This window comes from Chlamydotis macqueenii, chromosome 3 (genome assembly GCF_036417535.1).
Source record: "Chlamydotis macqueenii isolate bChlMac1 chromosome 3, bChlMac1.mat, whole genome shotgun sequence".
Lineage (NCBI taxonomy): Eukaryota > Metazoa > Chordata > Aves > Otidiformes > Otididae > Chlamydotis > Chlamydotis macqueenii.
The window spans coordinates 111,783,388-111,806,511 of NC_141558.1; the positions used below are offsets into that span (position 1 = coordinate 111,783,388).

Below are 23,124 nucleotides of genomic sequence, written 5' to 3' on the forward strand. Positions count from 1 at the left end.
GGGATCCTTATAGTCTGTCTGCTTTTATTGAGAAAGGATATAAATCACAATTTGCTATTTTATTGCTTGGAAAATTACTGAGTCAATAAAACTGTTTAAGAATTAAGAAAAAAAACCTCCTCTCATCTAATTAGTTTTCTTCATAGTTTGATTATTTTTATTTTTTTGCCCTCCCTCCCTGTGGTCACTTTCCATATATCCTTCTCTCTATCTGCAAGGTATGTTAAGGTTTATTTACTTCCCGATAAATCTCCTCGGAGTAAGCGGAAGACAGCTGTCAAAAAGAGCACAGTGGATCCAGAATTCGATGAGACTTTGAAGGTACTGTTTGCAATTGTGTGCTGCTACGTGTGCTTTTGTAGGGTAATGTCTTCTTTTGTAATGTAGAATGCTACAAGTTCAGAATTGTCCTCGTGGGGCAAATCTAGGAGTCGCTGACAACAATAACTTAAAAAATTATATTTTTAAATCCAAATAAGAGAAAATGCTTTTGGACTTACAATAGTAAATTGCAAACTATTAGAATCTGCCTTTGTCAATGAAAACACTTTTAATGAATTCCAGCACTGTTCTGTATTATCATGTGGCAAAAGCACAGTGACACTTTTCCATACACACTTTTTTTGGTACTGTACATCAGGAACTGGCTGTTTCGCAGAACAGTTAGTATTTTACACAAGTATCCCTTTCAACTGGTACCCCTTTTGTCAGTGCCCCTGGGAGCGTCTCTCTGCAGTGAGCTGAATGGTAACTGAATTCCACCACCTCTAAAACGTTGTCTGCTTCCTTTTCCCTGTGCAACTGATGCCAGGCCATCTCTTTGTAGTGTCTAATTTCAAACATTAATAATCTCAAGAGAGATCAGTAGTTGTTTTAATTCCTTAATGCCTTGCAATATTATTTCTTGCATCCTTATAAGAACCGTGTGTAGAAAATAAGAGCCATTATTGTCATTTCACAGACATTTAATGAAATGTGAAGCTAAGTATTGTCAGGTGGGAGAGGCTGAATTAGTTTGGTTGTTTCCAGCTCCAGTTTTGTTCTGAGATCACTACAAACCCGTTTTTTTGTGTCCGTAGCACATAAGTTGATGAATTTTTCAGTAACATGTTGTCTTGGAAGAGATGTGAAACAAAGTTAATAGAGGGACAAACTTACATTGTTGCTTCTTGAACAACACAAAAGGTTCAATGCTACCCCCGCCTCTTGATGTGCATGAACATCAAGAATTTGTAGAGAGTGAAACAGACAAAATATTTGAAAAGAGCATTGTTAAAATTAGATAACAAAAAAAGATTTATTTAATGTACGTCATTCTTATTTAGCCCTAAGTCAGTATATAGGGTTTAAGGTGGAAGACAGAGCCTGAAGTTGGAATAATTGATCCTAATTCTACAGTCCCTTTTGAATGCTAGAGTCATGCAGAACTGATAAAGGGAGGGTTAGAGCCATGCCTGAGCTGCTTGCATGAGCACTAAAGGTAGTTTAGTTAAAATCTTTACATTAGTTTAATCATTAATTTATCCAGAGTAGCAGAAACAGTCAAAAGAGCATAGCATTAGTGCAAGTAAACCACATCATGGCACTGAGATCCAACTCAGTGCGATTTGTCTGCAAATTAAGGCATCTGCATTTAGGTAGCTGCATGTGTGAGAAGTGTGTAAGTGCTCTTGTGAATCAGTGGAGCTCAGGGTGCATCAGGGTGAACAGCCCCAGAGCCTACACCCAGCTTGTGATTAGCAGCCTAAATGTTGGTACCGATGTCCTCGTCCGTGCCATTGCCTCCAGCTTTCAGTCCAGATGGGTGCAGGTCACCTGTAGATACACGTAGGGTAGCACGTTTTCCAGTCTCCTGTGGGTATATTAGATACCCAACAGTGCCTCAAAGGGCTCTAACTATGTTTTGGAAATGGAGCAGGACTTTAATTAGTGGTCTGCTGCATTACTTCCTTGCCCCTGTAGATGTCCACTGACCAGAATGGAAGATTTGGCACCTTCGTTAGGTGTCTTAATCTTGAACTGGCCTCCAAAGCAGCCAAATTCTGCTGGGAATAGAAATAGAAAAGAAAAAAAAAAAACCAAAACCACCAGCAAAAATGATCAAGATTTATTTAAAGATCTGAATTAATAATCAAAATCTTTAGCAAGGCAGATCAAGGTATTCTTGGAATGTTGTTTCATATTTGGATGAGCATTATTTAGCATTTAAGTAGCAGGGTAATATGCAAAGCACGTTCAGACAACATGGTTCTGTCTGTGTCCGGATGCCTTCAGCCAGGCTCTCGCGGCGCTTCCTTTGAGCAGGTTGTGAGCACGGGCCTGATTCATCCTGCCTATTGCTTTGTAAATGCTGTTTGTCTTTCTAGTACAAGATTGAACACTCTCAGCTGGGAAGTCGGCAGCTTCAGATCTCTGTGTGGCACGCAGGAGCGCTCAAATACAGGGTGTTTTTGGGGGAAGTGGTCATTCCACTGGCAGCGTGGAATTTTGAAGATAACTCAATGCAGTTGTTCAGCTGGTACCAGCTCAAACCCAAGGTGATTCTTTGTTTTTGTGCTAAGTTGTATCTTAATAGCAAGATGTAGTGAAAGCTATGGAAAAGATCACCTGTCTGAGATCGTTGAGGGGAAAATGCTGTCAATTCAGCCCTTAGTAAGACATGTTGCAAACACAAATAAGCTGTGAGAAAGATGCGGAATAGAATAATTGCTGTAATGTAGGTTTCTGTATGTCCTTTTATTCAGCTTAAAAAGCCTGAAGAGGATCTTATCCAGCACAGCGGCGAACTCCTTGTGTCTGCAAGACTGTCAGTACCAGCCCAGCATAAAAATTTCCAGTTTGAAGGTATAAAATGTTTCAGCACACACAAATCCCTTGGCTAGAAAAGAACTGAGATCAATGAAGGATTGGCAATGTGTCTATATAATATTTTTCGACAGGGTTTATAACAGCTACTGCAAGTGGTGGTTTGTGGTGTGTTATATTTTAAATCAATCAGAATCCAAACATTTGCCAACTTCATCTTTTTGTTCTTTTTAATGCCAACAAAAGCTGCATATTATAATGGCAGCGGTGTGATACATCCAGCTGTTTGGGTGGGCGGCTTGTGCTTGTCATGGTGTTGCCAGTAGGCCTTATTCTGGAAGTGATGCAGCAGTTTTACTGCCCAAAGCAGAGATTGCCAATTTAGGGAAAAGGTAGAAGGGAAATGGCTGCAAGCGTACCAGAGCAGCACCCTTGGCTTCCTGAGATTGTGTCACTTGGAACATGTTAGGTTAAAAATGCACAGTCAGGGTTCAGTGGCTGGTAATGAAAGACTTGTAAGGTACATTAAGTATTGCTGTAGTGTTTCAGAGCAAGCACCTGTTGGGGGAGTAAAATAAGCACTTTGAGGGGGAGGGATGGGACAACCTCATTATCCTTACCTGCCTAGGTCACAGTGAGGTTCAGAGCTCTAGTAATGCTCCCTGTTCAGGACTAGAGCAAGAGGAGAGACCAACAGGGAGATCTAGTTTGCTGTTGGGTTAATTCTGTTACCTGCTCTTTTCCAAATGACCCCAGCGTTACCAGCTGGCTTTCTTCTGGTTTTCCTCCCTATGCACGGCTGTGTACTGGGTCTCTGCTCCGTAACTAGAGCTGTAACAGAGGAGCGGTGTCACACCGTGGGTTTGGCTGTTTTCTCTGGCCTCTGGCTTTGTTTCAGAGAAAAGCTCCTGTGGGTACTGCCCTGTGTTTACTTTTCACAAATACAGCAGAAAGCACTGTGTCTGGAACAGGAACCTCAAAGCAACCTGCTGCTCGTTACTTGCTTTTCGTGTGTGTGAATTGTACACTGTACAAGCAGGTTTAAAATCTTTCACATGATCCTAATAGAGCACTAGGAGTCCTTGTCTCAGTTGTACCACTTAGGTGCTTTCCTGCTTGCTTATAGCAGCATCTTAGGCTAGCAGCTGAAATAACTGGTTATTTAATGAGGTAAATGCTCCTGTTTCAGGAAAAAAAGACCAAGGGGTTCCTAAATGCCAGCTTCAGGTTATGATATTTGGGGCCAAGAACTTGCCCTTGCTGAGATCTGCTGGAATGCCAAACTCATTCGTTAAAGGGTAGGTATGAAACCTAACACTTCAAATAGAAAATGTCACACACGTTCTGTGCAAAGGTACGTATTTTCATCAGGATACTGGTATGTGAAAGGGGCATTGTCCACACTCTTAGTCAGACTTCCTTGTAAGGGTGGCATTTGGGTGTCTGCACAACAGCAGCGCTCAGAGTTTACTGATGTCATTAAAATCTAGAGGAGTTCACTAGTTTAAGTGTCTGCTTTTAGATATTGGGAGAGAAAACAAAAAAAGTGCAAATCAAGAGGGTATTTTCATTCCTATTTTCAGCTGTGCCTTTTGCCGAATTAAATGTAGCTTTGGATATATTGGAAACTTTTATCCTCTTAATTCTAGACACTTTAAAAAGAGGAGGGACTGAATTTTTCTTCAATGTGCTGAGTACCTTGTATGTGGGATCACTTTACTTTCTTACTGTCAGGCATCAGATGCCATTGGAAGGATGATACTGGGGTACACTTGCAACTTCTTGTAAAGCCATTTCACTTGCTGTAGCAGCTATCTTCAGTGAAATGGGTGAGCATTTTACCTACTGAAAGGCAGGTTTCGGGCAGTACTGGATAACAGAACGGGGAGTAAAGACTCCTTCTCAGCAAAGGAAAAGCAGACCAGAAGAGCACAGTTGCACCCACACTGAAGGGAGACAGGAAAGGGAGTAAGTCCCAGAACAAGCACACTAGCACCATGGTCTACCTTGCACTTGACTTTTTGTTATTAAGGCAAACCAAAGGGCCCTAGTTGATTATTGCAAATGTTACATTTTCTGGTTGAGAAATCAGTAATCTCACTGAACGCTCTTGTTTTGGGGAAGTTGTCTTATCCTTCCAGACCAAGCAGAGGTAAAGCGAAAGTCTCCTGTCCTGAAGAAAGAAGCCTGTCCCCAGTGGAAACACTTGTTTGTCTTTGATGGTGTTACCCCAGCTCAGCTACAGCAATCGTGTCTACACTTGACTGTCTGGGACCAGTCAACTTTCAGCTCAAGCGATCAGTTCCTAGGAGGAGCCAAGCTTGGTCCAAGTAAGTTCTTTATCACTAAAAATTGAAGGTACTTTGGAAAAAAAGTTCATTTAGTTTACGTTCTAAATAGTATTTACACTATGCTATTTATTACTGGCTGTCATGTGCTTACAGCGACAGCCCCTGTCCTAAGCAATTTGCAATCGGGCTTTGCTGCCAGAACAAATGCATGTGTGTTAGCTCAGGTCTGTGCAGAAGCTCAAGGTTGTGAGTGGGAATTTTCAGGAAAGCTATTTCTTAACAAGTAACTTTCAGTGTCAGAGCCTGGCCATGCAGAAGGCACAGAAAAGGTGGGTGGAGTTAACTCATCTAGAGCTCTGTATGTATTTTTAAAGACTTGTTCCTTGAGCTGTTTTCTATGAATTGGCTAAACAAGAACTAGTGATCTGGTAGAGCCCAATCAATGGGAGATAAATACAGAAAGTTCAACTTGTTCAGTAGGGGCTATTGCATGTCTGAGTTTTGGGCTCTGTTCTAACATAAGAGCTCTCTTTCTCAAAACTAAGGAATTTCTGAGAAACCTTCTGCTCACTGAATGGGGACTGTTTAACTGGTAGTTGTGCAGGGAAGCATTGTCACTGAAAGACTGCCCCATGGAGTCTCTCACCTCTGTCTTCCCAGAGAGCAAGTGCTTTGGTTTCAGTGTTTGAGATGAAAGGCTTAAAAAGATTGACACTCAGGCACTTTGTTATGGTATCAACATGCACTTTAGAGGAGGAGTATTACTAGTGGTAACTCAATGCTCTGCAGGCTTCCTCATGAACTTCTTTTGATTGTCCTACCCACCATTTTCCTTTCTGCTAGAGCAGGGACTATGTGCTTCTGAGTGAAGAAGCCCAACCAAGCTCTAAACCTAGTGATGCGTTAAAGTCACTGGAGAGGAACTGAAGCGGGAGGCTTTGTGCCACTCTACTGGTTTTAGTATGCATACTTGCTGCGCTGCGTTTATGTCATACAACTAAAAAAAAAATTATTTGCTGCAAGGGATTCTTGTTTAATAGGATGTAAGTAATGCTTCAAAAGTAGAACTACAGTGTATTGCAATTAATGCCTTAGGAGCTACAGAACAGCTGAAATTACAATAGAAGTGGGAGAAGCAGGTTGTTACCTGGTCAGTGAGGCCAGAAGTTGGATAAGGCCAAGTGAAAAGTAACTCTGATCTTTCCTTTTATTTTCTTGCAGAGGATTCATTTGGCTGCACAGAGCTTGTTTCCCAGTCAGCGCTCCAATGGCAGGAAGTGCTGCACAGCCCCAACACATGGATGGACTTTACACTTGCACTGCATTCAAACAAGGAAAACTTTAAATCATGAGAGATTACCGCATAACAACTTTTCCTTCCCCATGTGTGAGTGGCACATACCTTTCAGGTCTGGGGAAAGGTACACTGCAACAGCACCTACTCCAGCTTTTGGGGAATTTGAAAGTGTGGGCATTTGAAAGTGTGTGACGTTCTGAATGCTTTATTTCTCCAACCGTTAAGGCTGCGTTATCTGTGTCTCTAGCTGGAGTTTAAGGCTGGTATTGTTTCTTCAGGAGTCCCAAACTCAGCTTGAAATGAATTATGCTGACAAGGCAACAGTCACTAGATGGTATTTTTACTTCTGGGTACAGCAGAACCAATTATTTAATTTAATCAGATAGGAATTACTTCTTAGAGAAAATAACTGCTACCTTAAAAGGTTATATGCTTTCATTCTGATCTTGATGTTTTTACACGTGTTCAGAGAGAACTGAGAACCAGCTTATCTTTAACTGCTTGCTACAGCTGGGGGATGCCAACACCTCTGTCCTTCAGAATTACCTACACAGCCAGTATTGCTTCCCATGACCCTAAAAAGCTTTGGCCTGCAGCCACATGCTTCTCAAATGCCTGTTGTATCATGGTGCTTAAAACCAGTTAAATGTGGAAGTTCTCCCTCAGCAGGAGTGTAGGACAACAGCTAACAAACACTGTAAATGTGGTTGTAGGAAGTTCCTTGTTCTTATCAGCTGCCAGTGTAAGACAGCATTAACAAGTCTGCTCCATATGGTATGCAGCACAGGAGAAGAGTTTAGCTAAACTTAGCACTTATTCTTGTGAACTGATGGAAATGCAAGCTTAAGGCTCAACTAGTGTGTCAGCTTACTTTGCCTCAGCTGTAGTATTACAAGCAGAAGCTTCATATATATGGTAACTAGTGCTGCTAGTTATTACAGCAAATACGCTCCTCTTCCAGGTCAAGGTGGCTTTTAAGGGCTTGAGAGTTAAAGACACAGGGATTCATATGCTAAGCTCAGAAACTAAATAAAAGAGCAGTGCACACCTTACACAAGTAACACTTGACTCCAAGTCCTTTGTTACTTTGCAGATCTTTTATTTAATGTTTGCTGCTGCGAATAAAAAAACAAACACACAAGATTCAACTCAAGGATAGAGCAGCATAGATGGTGTAAATGGAAGAGAAGAGCTGACAACATACTGTATCTCACTTTCTAACAGATTTTCAAGGAAAGGGGGAGATTAGTGGGGAAGGAATGGTCACAGAAATGCTCTCTACTAGAGAGAATACAACTGTGATATAAACAAGCAGTCCCTTCATCTTTGGAGTCTGAAACTTTAAATCAAACATTTAAAAAAATTAGAAAATTTGTTAGAAAAAATAGGTGCAGTAAAATTGTATATATTGGATCATGTGTACATAACAGTTTTCATTAAGTAAAAAAATGATCTTTACAAATAATGCTGTATAGCAAATAAATCAGCTGCACTGTATCAGACCACAGTGTTGTTCAGGCATTTTTACAGATGTGAGTCTTATTAAATCTGAAAAGTAACAAAATATACAGAGCAAAACTATTTCCCTTTAAACTAGTATTGCATGTTTTTTATATATAAATACTACACTAGAACTGATCAGCAATGAAGCTGGAATGCAAACACAGTAGTGCATTAGATTCCAACAGCGTTACACCAGGGGGGCATTGGTGTCCCTGTGTCACACTTCTGAGACATCACTGCAGAATTTCTCCTCTTGAGAACAGCAACTGGAAAAAGCCTAATTTCTACACCAAGTAGTTCTGAGGTGTTGTCAGTTCTTTTGTGTGCATGTGTTGGGGGGGTGCAAGGTGGGGGCATCAAGACAAAAACCAGGGTGTAAACACACAGGTGCTTGCAAATCCCAAGTTCTACAACCTGTCTTCTCAACTGTTGGCCTTCATGCTGTAACTAGTAATACAAAGACATATGGCACAAAATTCACCCACAGTTGCTTATTTTTAGACCAAGATTAATCCAGCACCTGCCCAGGACACACATCTTCAACTAGAAGCACAGTCTATTAGAATTTGTCTTGCTTAAAGAGAGATGTGACATAAGGCCTTTTGGCACTAAGCAAAGGCATGAGCAAGTTACCAGGATCAGTAGCATGATGAGTTTTTTCACTGTACCAAATCTAATAGAAAATATGGAATAAAGGGAGATTCAAACACCTCTGGGTTTAGAGAACATTTGATAAGTGTCATACAGTGACCCCCCCTCAGGGGAAAAAACCAAACACAACAAAAAAATCCCAAAACAAGAACACAGCGTTAAGATCTGCCTTTCCCACAGTCCTGCCTTCTTGTTCTAAGCACCGTTACATTGCCTCAAACTCATCAATTCTCTGCTTGGTGTTGCCTTGTCGGATCTGCCGCAGCGTCTTGTACTTGTCACGTCCCTGTCGCATGTTCTCCGAGTGGATAATATCATTGTGGGTCCTCTTATTTTCATCCCTAGCCTGGGCCAGCTCATCTGTCAGCGCCTGCAATACAAAGAACATTAAATACAGAGTATTTATGAGAAGCTGTCAGCTCAGGACAGTAGTGTTCTTTGGTGAGCTGACAGTCGTTAGATGACTGGCCAGATTAGTGACACGGATACAACGTATGCTTTCCATAAACACTATGGATGGTGTAAGTAATCTCAAAGCCTGAGCAATGAGAATAGTTGTTACATATTTTGTCTTTAATTCAAAGTGCCTACAGGAACTGTAAGCGAAGAGAAACTATCATGCTTTGTGTGCTTAACCAAACGGTTAAATTATCTGTTTTTCAGGAGTGATTTGTTTCATTACTCCCCGTCCTCCAAACATTGCCTTACCCTCAGTTGCTTCTGTACACGTTCATTCTTCTCTGCTTCAGTAATGCGTTTCTCCTCGTTGCGGTCATTCCTGATGCCCTCGCTGGAGAACTCTGCACTGTAGGCAGAGTACTCTGTTCCCTCATCTTGCAAGTTATCATGGACATGGTAGTTCACTGGCTCATAGACAGGTGGTGGGGGTGGAGGTGGAGCAGTCATTACCAGGTGTAGCTCCTCCTTTGTCTTTACCAGATCCTCCTGGGCTTCCTTGGCCTTTGGGAAAAGAGTGAAAAATATTTTCACGCATTTCTTGTTTTAAACAAGCTTAATTAACACTTTTAATGCTTATCTTACCAGTTTTGTCTATCTACTATGAAAAGCAAAGAAAAGGGAATTAAATCTGCAGCTGACAGTACTCTGCTACAGTCTTATACAAAAAATTTAGGGGTTTTTTTTGCTAGTGATGCTATCATCATCCACTGTGTAATGTGCAGGGGACCTGAACAAAGAATCTTCTTCCAATAAAACACAGCTTAGGAGAAATAGTTCTGTGGGACATTACATCCTGCTCTTCATTTGAAGAGCGTAGGCTGTAAATATGGGTCCCATAAAGCAAGAACTTAAATTCCAGAGTTGGAATTTTAATGCCATTACGCACTGGGCAGGCAGCTTCCTTGCTGCTTCTGTGGTTCTGTGCTCCCATGCGGTCCACAGTGCTAGTTAGAGGGCACTGGGAGCACCAGGCACTTTGAGCCTTGCATGGTTTATTTTTTGTTTCAGCGCATCAAATTATTCAACTTTCCCGATGCAGGTGGCAGGAAGTCACTGACAACAGCAACGCTCCTCAGAGACTTGTACCTGTGGTGTGGCTGCATTTGCAGCGTCTTCTCTTGACTGATGCAATGCTTTCAGACGTTACATCATTGATTAAATGCATCATTTATACATGCATCCCTTCCCCTCCATGGCTCCAAGATAAGCACAGTTTTAGGTTTTATACAGGCTTCCATTTTGAATTTTGACTAAAGGCTTGTTGGAAGAAAGGTGTTTGGTAGGCATATTGCACATTAATCACAAGTCTGCCCTTCTCTGCTGGTGTACAGATGTTTGTCTCCACACGTGTAGAGAACTCATATCAAGCTAAGCACCATGGTGTGCTCTGCTCAAGTGTAGAGCTTCAGAGCAACTTTGTAAAACGGTGATTTTACTCACTCTGATTTGCCACTCTTCAACCTCACTCTCTTTACGCCTCCTTGCCTCTTCAAGAAGTGCAATCTTGGCTGTATACTCTGCAAGCTCCGTAGCCTGTTGAGTAATAAAACTGGAATTATAAGGACTCTTAAAAAACAAAACAAAACACCAAACACAACAATGAAATACTGTTTACTGAGAAAAGACCTAGAGTGGTACACTCCACTGTAATAAAGACTGAACAGGAAATTCAGAATAAAAGTAGATTGCTCATGACAGAAACCAATGCCCCAGTGATGCTATGCTATCAGGCGGTCTAGCACTCCACTGCACTATGTTTTTCCCTGGAGAATAAGGCTTTGCCTTACTTAAAGGGCACAGTAACATGCCTGTATCTTATCCCCAAATGACTGGGTCTTACCAGCTGTTCCTGACTCTTCATCTGGTCCAGAGTTTGTCTCTCCAGCTCTTCCTTGGCCTGCAGAGCAGCCAAACGATCAGCTTCCAAGCGTTCTGCTTCCTCCTGGGCTCGTCTCCTTTCCTCCTCCAGCCGAATGGCTCTTTGGATCTGATCTGAGAGCTCTGGAAAAAGATGGATCAATGCCGTTAGACCACAAGCCTGGTCAAAGCAAAGGGACTACAGAGTCTTCTAGGTAACTGTCATCGCAAGCACTTGACTCCAGCTTGCAATATCCTTTCACTGTGCACCTCAAAGTAATTATTTGCATAAGGCATCAAGTAATCAAGTTCAGAAGTAGTCAGTTGTATATTGTAATTTAATCTTCTGCAAGATACTTGCACTGAAGTCTGTAACACTGACATGATTCTGCTGCCCTTGATCGACAGTTTACTGCGACAGCCAGATGTTGCTGTCTCCAATCTGCTCATCTGTGCATCGAAACAGAAGCTTCCATTTCCAACCCTAACCATTCTATGATTTTACAGGAAAGACCTGTTCCCAAAGTACTGTTTCTGTTAGGAGTTAAGTAAAAAGTACTGGAGGGCTGAACTCTGTTACTCACTGCTGGAAGAGGATACACTACTTTAAACACTCTTGGTAACAGGGGAAAACAGAGTCTGTGTGACCTTAAATTTCCAAATACAATCAGATTTTATGCTACTGTCATGCTTTGGATGATTTCAGCAGTGCGCGCACCAATATAGGTAGAGATTAGTAAGCCTTGCCAAGAGATCCCAGTGTCATCAGATTTAGGCTAGGTGTAGGCAGCGACCCCTATAACCCTTCCACGGAGCACAATACACATGGTCTGGTCAGCCCATACAAGTACTTTACCTTTCTCGGCTTTCTGAGTCTTCACCTCATACTCTTGTAGCCTCACCAGCAGCTCTTCCTTCTCCCTCAACATTTGTTCCTTCTCCCTCTCAATTGTCTCTCTCTTCTTCTTTTCATTTTCCAGTTGTTGCCTGTTAGAAACAGATTTCATGCTTGAAGCTCACTTTCAGACCTAAGCTACAGCCAGGCAAGAAAGTTGGCTGGGCATCTCTCCGGGCAGCTCCATGGGAAGTGACCATGTGACTGCCACAAAACAAGAGCCAGAAACAGAAATACACATAGCCTGTTTTTTCATCACTTCAGCATTTTTGTTCAGTTTTGAATACCTCATTTCATAAAAAACAGTTGTATTTTTGTTGCCACCCCAGAAATTTAGCACACTAAATAGCTACGAAAAGCACAGAGAGAAAACCAGGACTCTGTACTGCCCAGCAGAGATTTAACTTGGTTACTTCTGTCACAAGGAAAGTCAAGGAGGTGTCAAAAACAGGAGCACTGAGGGAATGAAGACAAATAAGCCACAAAAAAAAGAGAAAAGCAACATGATTTCTTGAATCATAAGCAACCCACATCCAGTGCTAGAAATCCATTGGAATGGCTAATGCTTTTTCCTTGCCTGTAAGAGGTCTCTCAGTCCCCTCTTCTCTCTTTGCTGTGCACACACATGCTCCCTGCGAAGGTTTCTCCCTTACTCCCAACCATCCCATGGTCCAACACATAAATCAAAGTCCTAACACTCAAGAGTCAGGAGAACCCCTCTCCAAGTGTGCAAAACCCATGTTCCCAGCAGCTGCCCTGCAGGTACGGCTGCCTGCTGAACCCCAACAGTTTGGTGTCACTTCTCTCCGCCGCCCCATCCCTGCTCTCCATACCCAAGCTCACCTTTCCAGTTGTTTCTGGTGCTTCTCCTCCCGGGCCTGAGCTTTCATCTGTTGCACCTCTATGGTGTCGGGCTTCCTGCGCCGCATATACAGTTCATGGTTGCCCATGCAGAGTTGCAGGATCCTCTTGTTAATTCTCAGACGAGGAGCATAAAAGACAAAGTCCTAGAAGAGAGACACCACGCAGTCAGTTTTCAGGCAGGCTTTTTCCTCCCAGCTAGCTGCAGACAGATCATCTTGCCAGAGGCCATTTAAATATAGCAGCAGGAACTGCCAAGATCATCTCAAACCAAAATAATTGTTATTCATATTATCCATTTCAAATCTACACAGAATCAACAAAGATACATTTCCTATAAATCTCAAACATCTCCATTTAGAGGAGACTCTATGGAGTCTGCGTGTGCCACAGAAGATTCTGAGTTGGCAGGCAACCATCTGAACAACTCAGACCTCAGTACTGAGTAACTAGTTTGTAAGTTTGCATGGTTTTGTGACTGAAAGATAAAGCGTGAAACTAAAAATGTACTGCAGACTATTAAAGTAGCGTTGTAGAATTTCCTGATCTATTTGAATCAATATTCAAGGCACCATCTGTGTTTTTGCAGAGAAAGAAAAGAAATCCCCACCCATGCAGAAACACCTTCCAACAGAATTCTTTCCTCTCCGTGGCATTTCCTAGTGAAGTTGGCCTAGGCTTTTGCAACGGTGTCACAGGAAAGCTATTTTTTTTTTGAACCACCAAGCATATGGGTTATTTTGAATATTGGGTTGCAGGCAGCAACAAAACACAAGATATTCTAAAATTTCTGGTTCTGCAAAAAGAACAGCCCCAAATTTCTTACTGTCTGGTTATAAAAAGGCTTTTACAGAAACTACACACCAGGCTGGATCTTTCAGAGGTAAATCTGCCAAGAAAGGGATAGAGAGGGCCCAGTTCATTACCTGCCTGATGATTTTCTGAGTCCAAAACCATACAGGTTTACAACGCAGTCTGAACTTACACAGTGAACAAACTCTGCATCTTTGTGCCTTTTTTGTTCACTGTGTGGATGGCGATATCTGAGCAACCTGACCTAGTCAGGGATGTCCCTGCTCCTTGCAGGGGGGTTGGACTAGATGACCTTTTGAAGGTCCCTTCCAACCCTAACCATTCTGTGATTCTATGATTCTATGATATGAGCAGTGGGCAAGCTGCCACACTAGCGCCATAAACCAGTACAGATTCCTTCAAATCACTCTCCTACAGACTGCCTCACTGTTAGCAGGAGGTGGAACTGAGGAGGGGCACACAGAGGCCCTACACTTTCACACGGCAGCACTGATCGCGAAGTCACACTAGAAGCAATGAAAAACACCCCAATTACTATCACAGTGAACATGAATATGCTGACAAAGACTCGTTTTCTTCTACGTGTTTCCTAATTCACGTGACTGCAAGAGACGCAGTCAGCGTGGTGTGTTGTGCTCCCCCACTAAATCCTGCCAGAGCCATTCTGAGCTGCGCAGGTCTGACACTGTGAACTCCACCTGTAAGCTGCTCATCCGACCTCCTACTTCTGACAAGAAATTTTAAAAACAAAGAGTTTGTGTACGTTGTGATGAACAGGTCCTATCCTGAGGCAAGGTTCACTTACACGGAAGTAAATACTGAAGGCATGGAAGGTGGTTGTGTTTGTCCTTTAAGGCCATAACCAACGGACAAAACATTCACGTAAGAACATAAAAGAATCCCCCCCTCTCTTTCCTCATCCCCAGCTCCTCCTGGTTTCACACAGCTAGGAGCACTGCAGCTTGATATCTGAAACATAACATGCTGAATATGTGGGCAGACAGCTCTAAAAATTAAGAAAGCTTATTCTGGGCAAGGTGCCACAGGACTCTATCCATTACATTAGTGTCCATTTAAACACTGACAGGTGGAATCCTCCAAATTAGAGAGGAGCTTCCAACCTGCATCTTGGCTGGACGGAGTGTTTTGCTGTGTTATAATTCTTGCCTTTTTAAAAGGAGACACAAGCGTATGAAAAGATCCAGACAACTTCCTGAATGCTCAGAATTAGTGTCCAGATAAATTCTTCTTTCATGCACAGCTATAAACATGACACCACCCAGAGGGAAAAGGACGATTGAGACAGAGGGGAGGAAACACAGCTGAGTTTTCCCAATGTTAACACTTTTTTGTATCATCCTCTTGCAAGTCGCCCTTTTCCACCTCAGTCAGATTTACTGTTGGGGATTGGATGGAAAGTTGTGATCCATAAACAGGATATTAATAATTCTGTGACGTGTACAACCCTTCCAAGAGGCTCTTCTACTGAGAAAACCACGCTTGACAGACCAGCTTTCTTTTTCTGTAGAGTTTTGTTGGCTTTCATTAACAGCATCACAAAAAGAAGGTTCTCTCCCCGCAAACCCCAGGTTGTTATCTGGAGGAAAGCCCTGCAGCCCACTGTGTGTTAGTATCCTTTAGCAGAAAAGGATCCTCCCAGTAATTTAAAGGTATTTGTAAGACATCACCCCTTGCCAAAGCCAAACTGCTTATTATTTCTCAGGGCTGTGCTCCCCTACCAAGGCCAAGTACTGGGGTAGGAGAAGAGGAGCAGGGGAGGCCTTTCTCAACTACTCCAGTAGTTTCACAAGGCTGACAGGATGAGATTCACCTATACCAGTTACTCCACTTTATGTTCTCAACAAATCGAAGTAAGTTGCTAATTCTTCCCTAAAATAACTCTGAAATCACTAAGTATTGAAAAGAAACATTCACGGGTAGCTACATTTACGTTCTCCACAGCGTCATATATCCTTTCCATTTACCCTAGTATTCAAGAAGGTCAGTGAACACCACGGTCCCTAATTGGCTTTTACTCTTTCAGTGGCCTGGAAGTGAGCAGTGAGCGTTAAGATGGGAATCCATATGTATCCATGTGGTTTTGCAATAGCATTTCCATTATTTTTGTAGGGTTTCTTTAAAATTAACAAGTTAGCCACTAGCTTCCATGCACTGAAAGCAGTGGGGAGAGGACTCATCTTGGAATATAATCTGGGTACCCAGAAGACTTGCAGAACTAGTGAAGAAGCTCAGATTTAAGCACAAGGTTACCTAGTTTGCTGGAAGAAAAGGACTCTGCAGTTGTAAAATCCTCATCTTTCTCAGCGCTAGATACCCCCGTAATCCCTTTATTTACACTGTGCAGAAAAACAGATAGCTGTGGATATTCTAGATGCAAAATAAGCCTTAATATTTAGGGTGGTTTTGGAGCTATCTTCTCACCAAAGACAAATGTATTTTGCAATGAAACAGTATTAGTTGTTCATATGCATATCCAGGAATCCATTCTAGATATACTTACAGGTGCCTTTTTGTCAATAGGCTTTATAACAAACTTCTTGTCATTGAAAGAGATGTTTCTGATTTCGCTCCAGGGAAACCCAATCTTTGGAGTCAGTCTGGAAAGAAGAGAAATATTTTTAAGAGATGCTGCCACAAACTTTTTTATTCCCCACGTTGCTTCTAACACAGACTCAGTGCGATACAACATTTCACACAGCTCTCCCAACAGAGAGAGGACAGTGGTTGAAACAAAACCCCACAGGAGCAGGGAAAGATGCTCCTTATAGAGTCTCCTCTCGTTGTGATTAGCCACCCTACTGACCTCTGGCCTTGCAATAGGGATGGTCTCTACTGAAGTCACACACTCAGCTTTCCCAAATACCTGCTTTAAGTTCATTTCTTTGAAATCAGAGCCTAAGACCCACAACGTGCAGGCTTTAGGCATACGTGCTGTGCTTCCAGGAGGCTTCTCTTACATCATGGGAGGCATAAGCCACTCCCCACACCTTCCAGCGCCCACAGAGAAGTCTGCCCTGCTGTGTTACAGCTAGCCCAGTTACCTCCATGCTGCCTTCACTTCTGGAGCGCTGGGCAGGCACAAACACAATTGGTAGAAGCAGATATTTTGTCTTCCGTTTCCTCCCCTAGATCACAGGCAAGGCGAGTAACAAAGAGCCCTGTTTTTCCCTTCCATGCAAACTGCCCTTTCCTACTAGCCACCAAGTAGATGTACATGCTGGTCATGCAATGAGCTGTCCCACAGAGCTCTCTCCAACTGGAAAGCACCCCTACGAAGAAAAGGGCAAGACTCAGAGTTCCCAGCTCTTCCTCACTGCCTAGGAGTTCAGGTCTGTTGGTTCGTTTACAATTACTTCTTCAAGCTTCACTAGTCATTTGAGATTTTCCTTTTATTTTATTTCTCCAGACTCTTGCATATAAAAAGTATCAAGTTATTCATGAGATGTTTCCGAGCCATTCCAGTACTTCACCCTTACATACCTGGCCAGCTCAGCAGCAAATTCAATTATCACAAGGCCTTGTCTATTTGACTGCTAAAAATGAAATATTTGTCTGGGAGGGGGACTGAATGAATTTAAGTTTAATATCACACTATTTCTCCTCTTATGAAGGGAGGATACATTCTCTAGAGCTAGCAGTTAACGATTAAGAATTGCATCTCACACAAATTATAACACCAACAAGAAATCTTTTTCTTATTATCCAATATATGCGTGTCTGACACACACTGAAATGCTGACAATTATTTCTAGTAAATAGTTTGGAGACACAAGTATTTAGCGTTTAGCACTTCAAGAAGCACCTAGTATCACGGTGAATGACTCAGGCTCTGTAAGAATCCTTTCTCTGGAGCTCATTGGTTAAGGAAAAAAGCTGGCAGTTTTGGAGGAATTTGGCTCATCTCCCCAGAGATGGAAAGCCACTACATAGCACAATTTTGCTAAGCATTAAAAAAAAAAAAGTGTTTTGTTTAAAATCAGACATCAAGAATAAAATACATTCTCTTTAGAACTTACCATTCCCTAACCTCTAGCTCAACTGCAGGATTATGCAAGTGTGTGTGTGTGTGTAACATTAAGTAAGAATTGTAAAGAGAATTATTTGATTAGACTAAGATTAACTAATTACTCCAGCCTCCACCACATTAGCTTAAGTGTTTCAACCCTAGATAATGCAGTATGACAGACAACTAAAATAATTAATTTATGAGTAAGTTCTATTGCAGATTCTCCTCTTTACTACACGGAAAGTAACCCTGAAGATACCTAGAGGTGGGACACTGACTCTTGCAGTACGGAGGTTCACACACCTATAGCACGGTCTCATATTCCTCAGGTTGAACTTCGATGAGGAAACCTTTGCTTTTTCACCTGTGCCCCAGTCCCCAAATTTTGCACATACAAACGAGAGGAGAGGTACACATGACCGTTTCTCTAGACCCCATATCTGCTCCAAAGATTTAATTACACAGTAGCAAGAGTTACAGCAGAAACAAGCCGTATATTCCAGCACAGTATTTGTTTTGCAAACGCTCTCGATAGCTCTTTACAGTCAAAGGGCTATACTCTGTCTGCTTCGGCAGCTCGAAAAACCTGTTTGTGTGACCATGGTTACCTAGCAAGACCAGTTATTCAAGACTGAAGTATTACATGAGCGAAACTACTTTTCTTTCAAAGGACACTCCTTGTTTTCTGGGTGACAGCACATATTAGCACCGCGCAAAAGACTGCATTTCTCTTTGCTATCTTAACAGAAGCTCCAGAGAGTTCCAGTGAATATTTGGGTTGCATTCAAAGCTTTTTGGAGGCAAAGATGCAGAACAGGTGAAAACCCCTCAGTATCACAATGATAGTCGGTTACAGATTAGGGGCATGAAACCAAGACTTGGAACATGGTGGGCGGGGAGGAAGAAGCAGTCTAGACAGCAACCCTTCATCTAAAAAAATGTGTTTTAGCTCCCCTTCAATCCTTCAGTTGTGGAGTATTAGAAGAGACTAGCAGCCTTAGACACAGCTGTTCTCGTCTTCCTTTTATGTTCATTTATAGATCTAGCCTATCATTTCCCACCTACTATCCAATTAATAATGGCTCTGCCTTTACCAGAAGGGCTGATTAAAACTATGCGTACCTCAGCAAGACCTCTTTTCATTCTTTGTTCACAGTAACTATATAGGTTAACTCCTCCCTGCGTTCTGGGTGTTATCGAGCTTTGATTTCACACCTACCCCATAATCTGTCTTTTCCAAAACCAGGTAGCTGTCCACACATCTATCATTAAATTCAGTATAAGAATGGCCTTAGATGTCCAAATTCTCTGCAGCTATGTTAGCCTACCTCGGTTCTTGTGTTGTATCCACTGCTGGCATACCTGGCAACCTTGTTGAAGACTAATTCTGAAACTTAGCTAATATTAATTGAGTCAGGATGTTCTTTCTATGTGATATGCTAACAAGTAGAGGACACCTAACCATCTCTAATCAGAAGAACAAAGAGTCAGTATACTTTAACCAAGGACATTGATCCAGTTAAACCTTGAGGAGAACATTTAATCAGAATGTTTTGAGGATGCTTCGTGTACGGTGTCAACTACTGAAGAAACCAGGGGAAAGGTAATTACCACAGGAGTCACCATGACCACCAACTCACAGACCCTCTACCCAAATCGTACCACGGACTCAAAAGAAATAGGCAGAGTAGCAGGACTGAGCATACGTACTAGTTTATACGCTAGGCGAGGAGACTCTAACCAACCATTTATCAGAATATTAATGCGTATGTATAAGAAAGTTGAATATGTAAAAGTTTTGTGTATAAATATACTGCAGAGAGTCCCACTTGGTGTGTTTGATTTGTGGGAGATCACTGAGCACCCAGGCTTATGCAAGCCTGAAAATAAATTACAAATGTCTCTCCTGAGTCTGTGATTATTGGCTTATCACACACCAGGAGACAAATCTCTCTTTTTTTTTCGGACAACAACCTGATGCAAGGAAAAGCTTGGTAAACTCTTCAGTTCAGGGTTCAGCTTTACAACTGTGCACAATTTACCAGATGGCATTGTACAACTGACATCTCTCTTTATACAGGAGATAGCATTAGCAGGTCAGGCTACAAAGGGCAGGAAAGTCACGAAGGCATAAATGATGTGAAAGCTCGTCTCCTACCACAGCTTCACCTACTGATCCAAAACTGGAACACTAGCAAGTTCTAAACTTTGCCCTGATCCTGCAAATGAGAAATGGTCCTTGGCTCCCACACCAGCTCTCACTCTGGGATATTAAAGGCAAAAAAAAAAAAAAAAAAAAAAGTAGTCTTACTTATCATCCTTTTCATAGATGTTGAGCCCCAAGGCATCAACCCCCAGCCAAAGGTCAGTTCCTTTCTTATTCTTGATTTCAAAGTAGTTGATTCCATACATCTCCAGGTCTTGAGCAATCTTCAGGTACTCCAGCATGGCATTCTCTCTGGTTGAAACAGGAAGCAGAGCAGCTATTGGCTTCTCATTTATCTAACCATCTCAGAAAGCACAAAATTCTGAAAATAAACAAGTAACTTTTCCTAAACCAACACATCAAACACAAAAGTTAAAACTGAACATTCAGCATTTGGAATTCACTTTAGGACTTTACACTATTACACCTATGAACACACAGAGTACTCCCATTTACCAAACTCTATTAGTTCCAGACAGAAAATTAGCAACGTTCACCTCTTCCAGTATTCATCCTTGTCTCAAGGTACAGTCAGCGGGAAAGGTATACTACCTGAACTTTCCCCATCTGCCCATGCAAATGCTTCAATGAACTTAAATGCACATCTGTACCCACTCAAAGTCATCACTGATACACTGCGCCTAGGTCCAGGATTTTCAGGAAGCCATCGTTCTCAGCACAAGTGTGAAAATTCTATTGAGTTTTACCATGTGATTTGATGTTGGACTAGAAAATACACACCAAGAGTTCCCACCCACAGGCAACTCTTAAGTCTATGTCAAAAGCATGTTGTAGAACTGAAGTCAATCAACCAGTGACCAAGTGACTGGCCTAGAGACGAATACCAAACACTTACTTGAGCATGCCGCTGTGTTCAGCATGCCACACCTGGATTCGTTCTTCCCACTGCTCTCTAGAGAGTTTATGCTGGTCCATCACCCTACACAAAGAAAGATACTAACAAGATTAGACTTTGCATTCTGCAGTATCCTTTGATGCTGATCTTTCCTATAGTCTTACAGAAAAATCAGTCCCACCCAGGAAGCCTTACTGAAACCAAGAGGAAGATCCTACTCAGCCCAAAGATATACTCTGTGAAGCAGAGCAATAAAGAATGAACAAAAAACCTCTGCAAAGCCTTTCTCGTCACTGACCAGAGACACAAGAGGAGCAAGTAGAACACTGCAAAAGCATCATATACATGCTGCAGACACCAGAGGGTTAAAGAAAAGCAAAAGTTGGTGTTATTCCTGGAATTAGACACTGTGTAGACTGTCAGCAGGAAGTGTAAACAGAAGCTATTTGTCTGATGACAAACGCTTATTCTGTGTTGGGAGGGACTATGTAGCCTCAAGACACGCTTTCCAGATACAAGATTTTTAGGCCTGTACATTAGTATTAAGGACACACAACCCAAACTTCTCCAGGGATGACACATTCATGACAGAAGGCTGCTCCTTTCTTCTTAAAGAGGAAAGATTCATACTGCCAGTTACGAGCACAGCAGCAACATTTAGGAAAGAAAAGCTGAATTCAAAAGTATACTTCCTCTCCTTAACCAACCCGAGAAGAGAGCACGAACACATATTCTGACGGACAGAACTAAAAGAAGGAAAAAACTCAAATGCATACTGTTCCATTAAGAAAAAAAAACAAATATGTTTTCAGTGAAACTCTTTGTATTTAACTAGAATGCAAATTCTTGACTTAAAAAAACAAAACAAAACAAAAACACACACACAAAAAAACACCCCCCCAAAAATGGGAGATTGCATCAACCAACTCACCTTTGGGGGATCAGACGCTCTGAATTGAGGTATCCAGGCTTGTGCACATCTTTGTTGTAATCTCCAAATTTGGCCTGCACAGCATAGGAGCCAAGTAGTACTGCTGTTTCAGGAGGACAGTAGATCTCATCGCTGAGGATCCCTTCCTTCACCTGCAGGAAGAAGAGCTTCTGCGTGATGTCCTGGATTAGCTCTTCAGACACATCCTCTGGGAAGAACTTGGCGCGGAATTTGAACTGGAGGGGATTCTCCTTTCTGATTTCTTGAGCAGAAACCTGAGGACAGAGGCAACAACACAACTAAGCAGGGTTGCAAGCAACAGAATAAATTGCTTTTACACAGATAAAAGGGATCGGGGGCATTTGCCTGAAGAGGCGAGTGGCTGGCAACTCATTACTGGCATTCCTTAATTCTGGCTGCTTACTGGTATGAGAACACAGGAGAGACACATTATGTTTTCCGACTAAGCCAGTAAAGTTCTGCTTGCACAGCAAATCTTGATCATTAGAGAATTATTTACCACGCTGTATCAGATGGCAAACCCATCCAGTATGGTACGCGTTTGACAGAACAGCCTCCTGTCAATAAACAGGTATGTCACTGACTGCCCCACCAAGAAAAACTGTTCATACCCTCATAAGAATTGCAAGTCCACAAACAAGAGGACATCAGAGGCACCTGAGCTCTGTTACAAATGCCCAGCCTTGAAGCAACCTATCTTCCAACTAGTGCAACAACTGATCCTGCACAAGCAGGGACTGAAACCATCACTAGCCAAAATGTTCCTCCAGGCACAGCAAGAATTGCTGCTTCTACCCAACAAAGTACCACATCAAGCTGCTTCTGTGTATCAACAAATGCCATAAAGCTTTTTACAATTCACACAGAGAAAGGGCAAACTTCCACCATGCCACACCTCACCCAAACAGTTCTCATGGAGGTCATGACTTCCTCTAAAAATAAACCTGGAGTTATGAGGACTAAGGAACAATCAACGACAGGTACAAGGTTTATAAAGTTGTAGCCAGTAACACATCAGGAATCATATAAGCTTTAGTCTTTGATCAGCAATTAGTCCGAAGTCTGTTACCTTTTTATCAAGCTTCAGCCAAGTCTGGAATCCTTTGTTGTCCACATACTGAAGACCAAAGTACCACACTTCTCGCAAACCTATGGTTTTAACCACCTGCAACAGAAAGGACAAAAATAAAAAGTCACCATTCACTTGAAGTCCGGGTATCCACCTAAGCCCCACATCAACTGCAAGGGCAGGCAACACCCTAAACCTATTCACCTTGCATCTCTTAACTTCATCTGGTAGACAAAGATATACAGCTGTCATAGCAGATGACAGCAATGGCACAGGCTAAGCTACTTGTACCACCCAGTTTCTAGAAGACAATTCTGGGGAAACTAGGAGAGACAAACAGGGCAAGTGACAGGCCACCAGCTGCCAGGCTGGTACACTGACAGCAGGTGAGGCTTCTGCTTGCTTGCACATACTGGCCCTTCTTAAAACTGTACTTGGTGAAGGAGACAACTTACTTCTCTCACCAAAGTTACGATAAGATGGTCCACCATGGTCTTGTAAGATGGTCTACACTAAGTGGTGTTAGTACTAACTATATCTAGTTAGCAGTACTAATGGCTCAAGTGATCTTGTCTGCCACTC

At 42.2% G+C, this 23,124-nt stretch overlaps 2 protein-coding genes across 2 annotated transcripts in view; one reads left to right on the forward strand and one right to left on the reverse strand.

Moving 5' to 3' along the window:
- Positions 1-7,895, forward strand: part of SYTL3 (synaptotagmin like 3) — a 31,179-nt gene extending 23,284 nt beyond the window's left edge. The window contains exons 10-15 of the mRNA XM_086743517.1: positions 219-321; positions 2,367-2,537; positions 2,745-2,844; positions 3,995-4,103; positions 4,930-5,135; positions 6,318-7,895. Of these exons, the coding sequence (XP_086599643.1) occupies positions 219-321; positions 2,367-2,537; positions 2,745-2,844; positions 3,995-4,103; positions 4,930-5,135; positions 6,318-6,448 (820 nt within the window). The 3' untranslated portion in view covers positions 6,449-7,895. The remainder of the gene's footprint in view (positions 1-218; positions 322-2,366; positions 2,538-2,744; positions 2,845-3,994; positions 4,104-4,929; positions 5,136-6,317) is intronic.
- Positions 7,471-23,124, reverse strand: part of EZR (ezrin) — a 40,073-nt gene continuing 24,419 nt past the window's right edge. The window contains exons 4-14 of the mRNA XM_086743516.1: positions 22,543-22,638; positions 21,453-21,727; positions 20,522-20,605; positions 19,771-19,917; positions 15,954-16,050; positions 12,602-12,765; positions 11,720-11,850; positions 10,847-11,007; positions 10,447-10,539; positions 9,256-9,507; positions 7,471-8,917 (exon numbers count right to left, since the gene is read on the reverse strand). Coding sequence (XP_086599642.1) covers positions 8,753-8,917; positions 9,256-9,507; positions 10,447-10,539; positions 10,847-11,007; positions 11,720-11,850; positions 12,602-12,765; positions 15,954-16,050; positions 19,771-19,917; positions 20,522-20,605; positions 21,453-21,727; positions 22,543-22,638 — 1,665 coding nt within the window. The 3' untranslated portion in view covers positions 7,471-8,752. The remainder of the gene's footprint in view (positions 8,918-9,255; positions 9,508-10,446; positions 10,540-10,846; positions 11,008-11,719; positions 11,851-12,601; positions 12,766-15,953; positions 16,051-19,770; positions 19,918-20,521; positions 20,606-21,452; positions 21,728-22,542; positions 22,639-23,124) is intronic.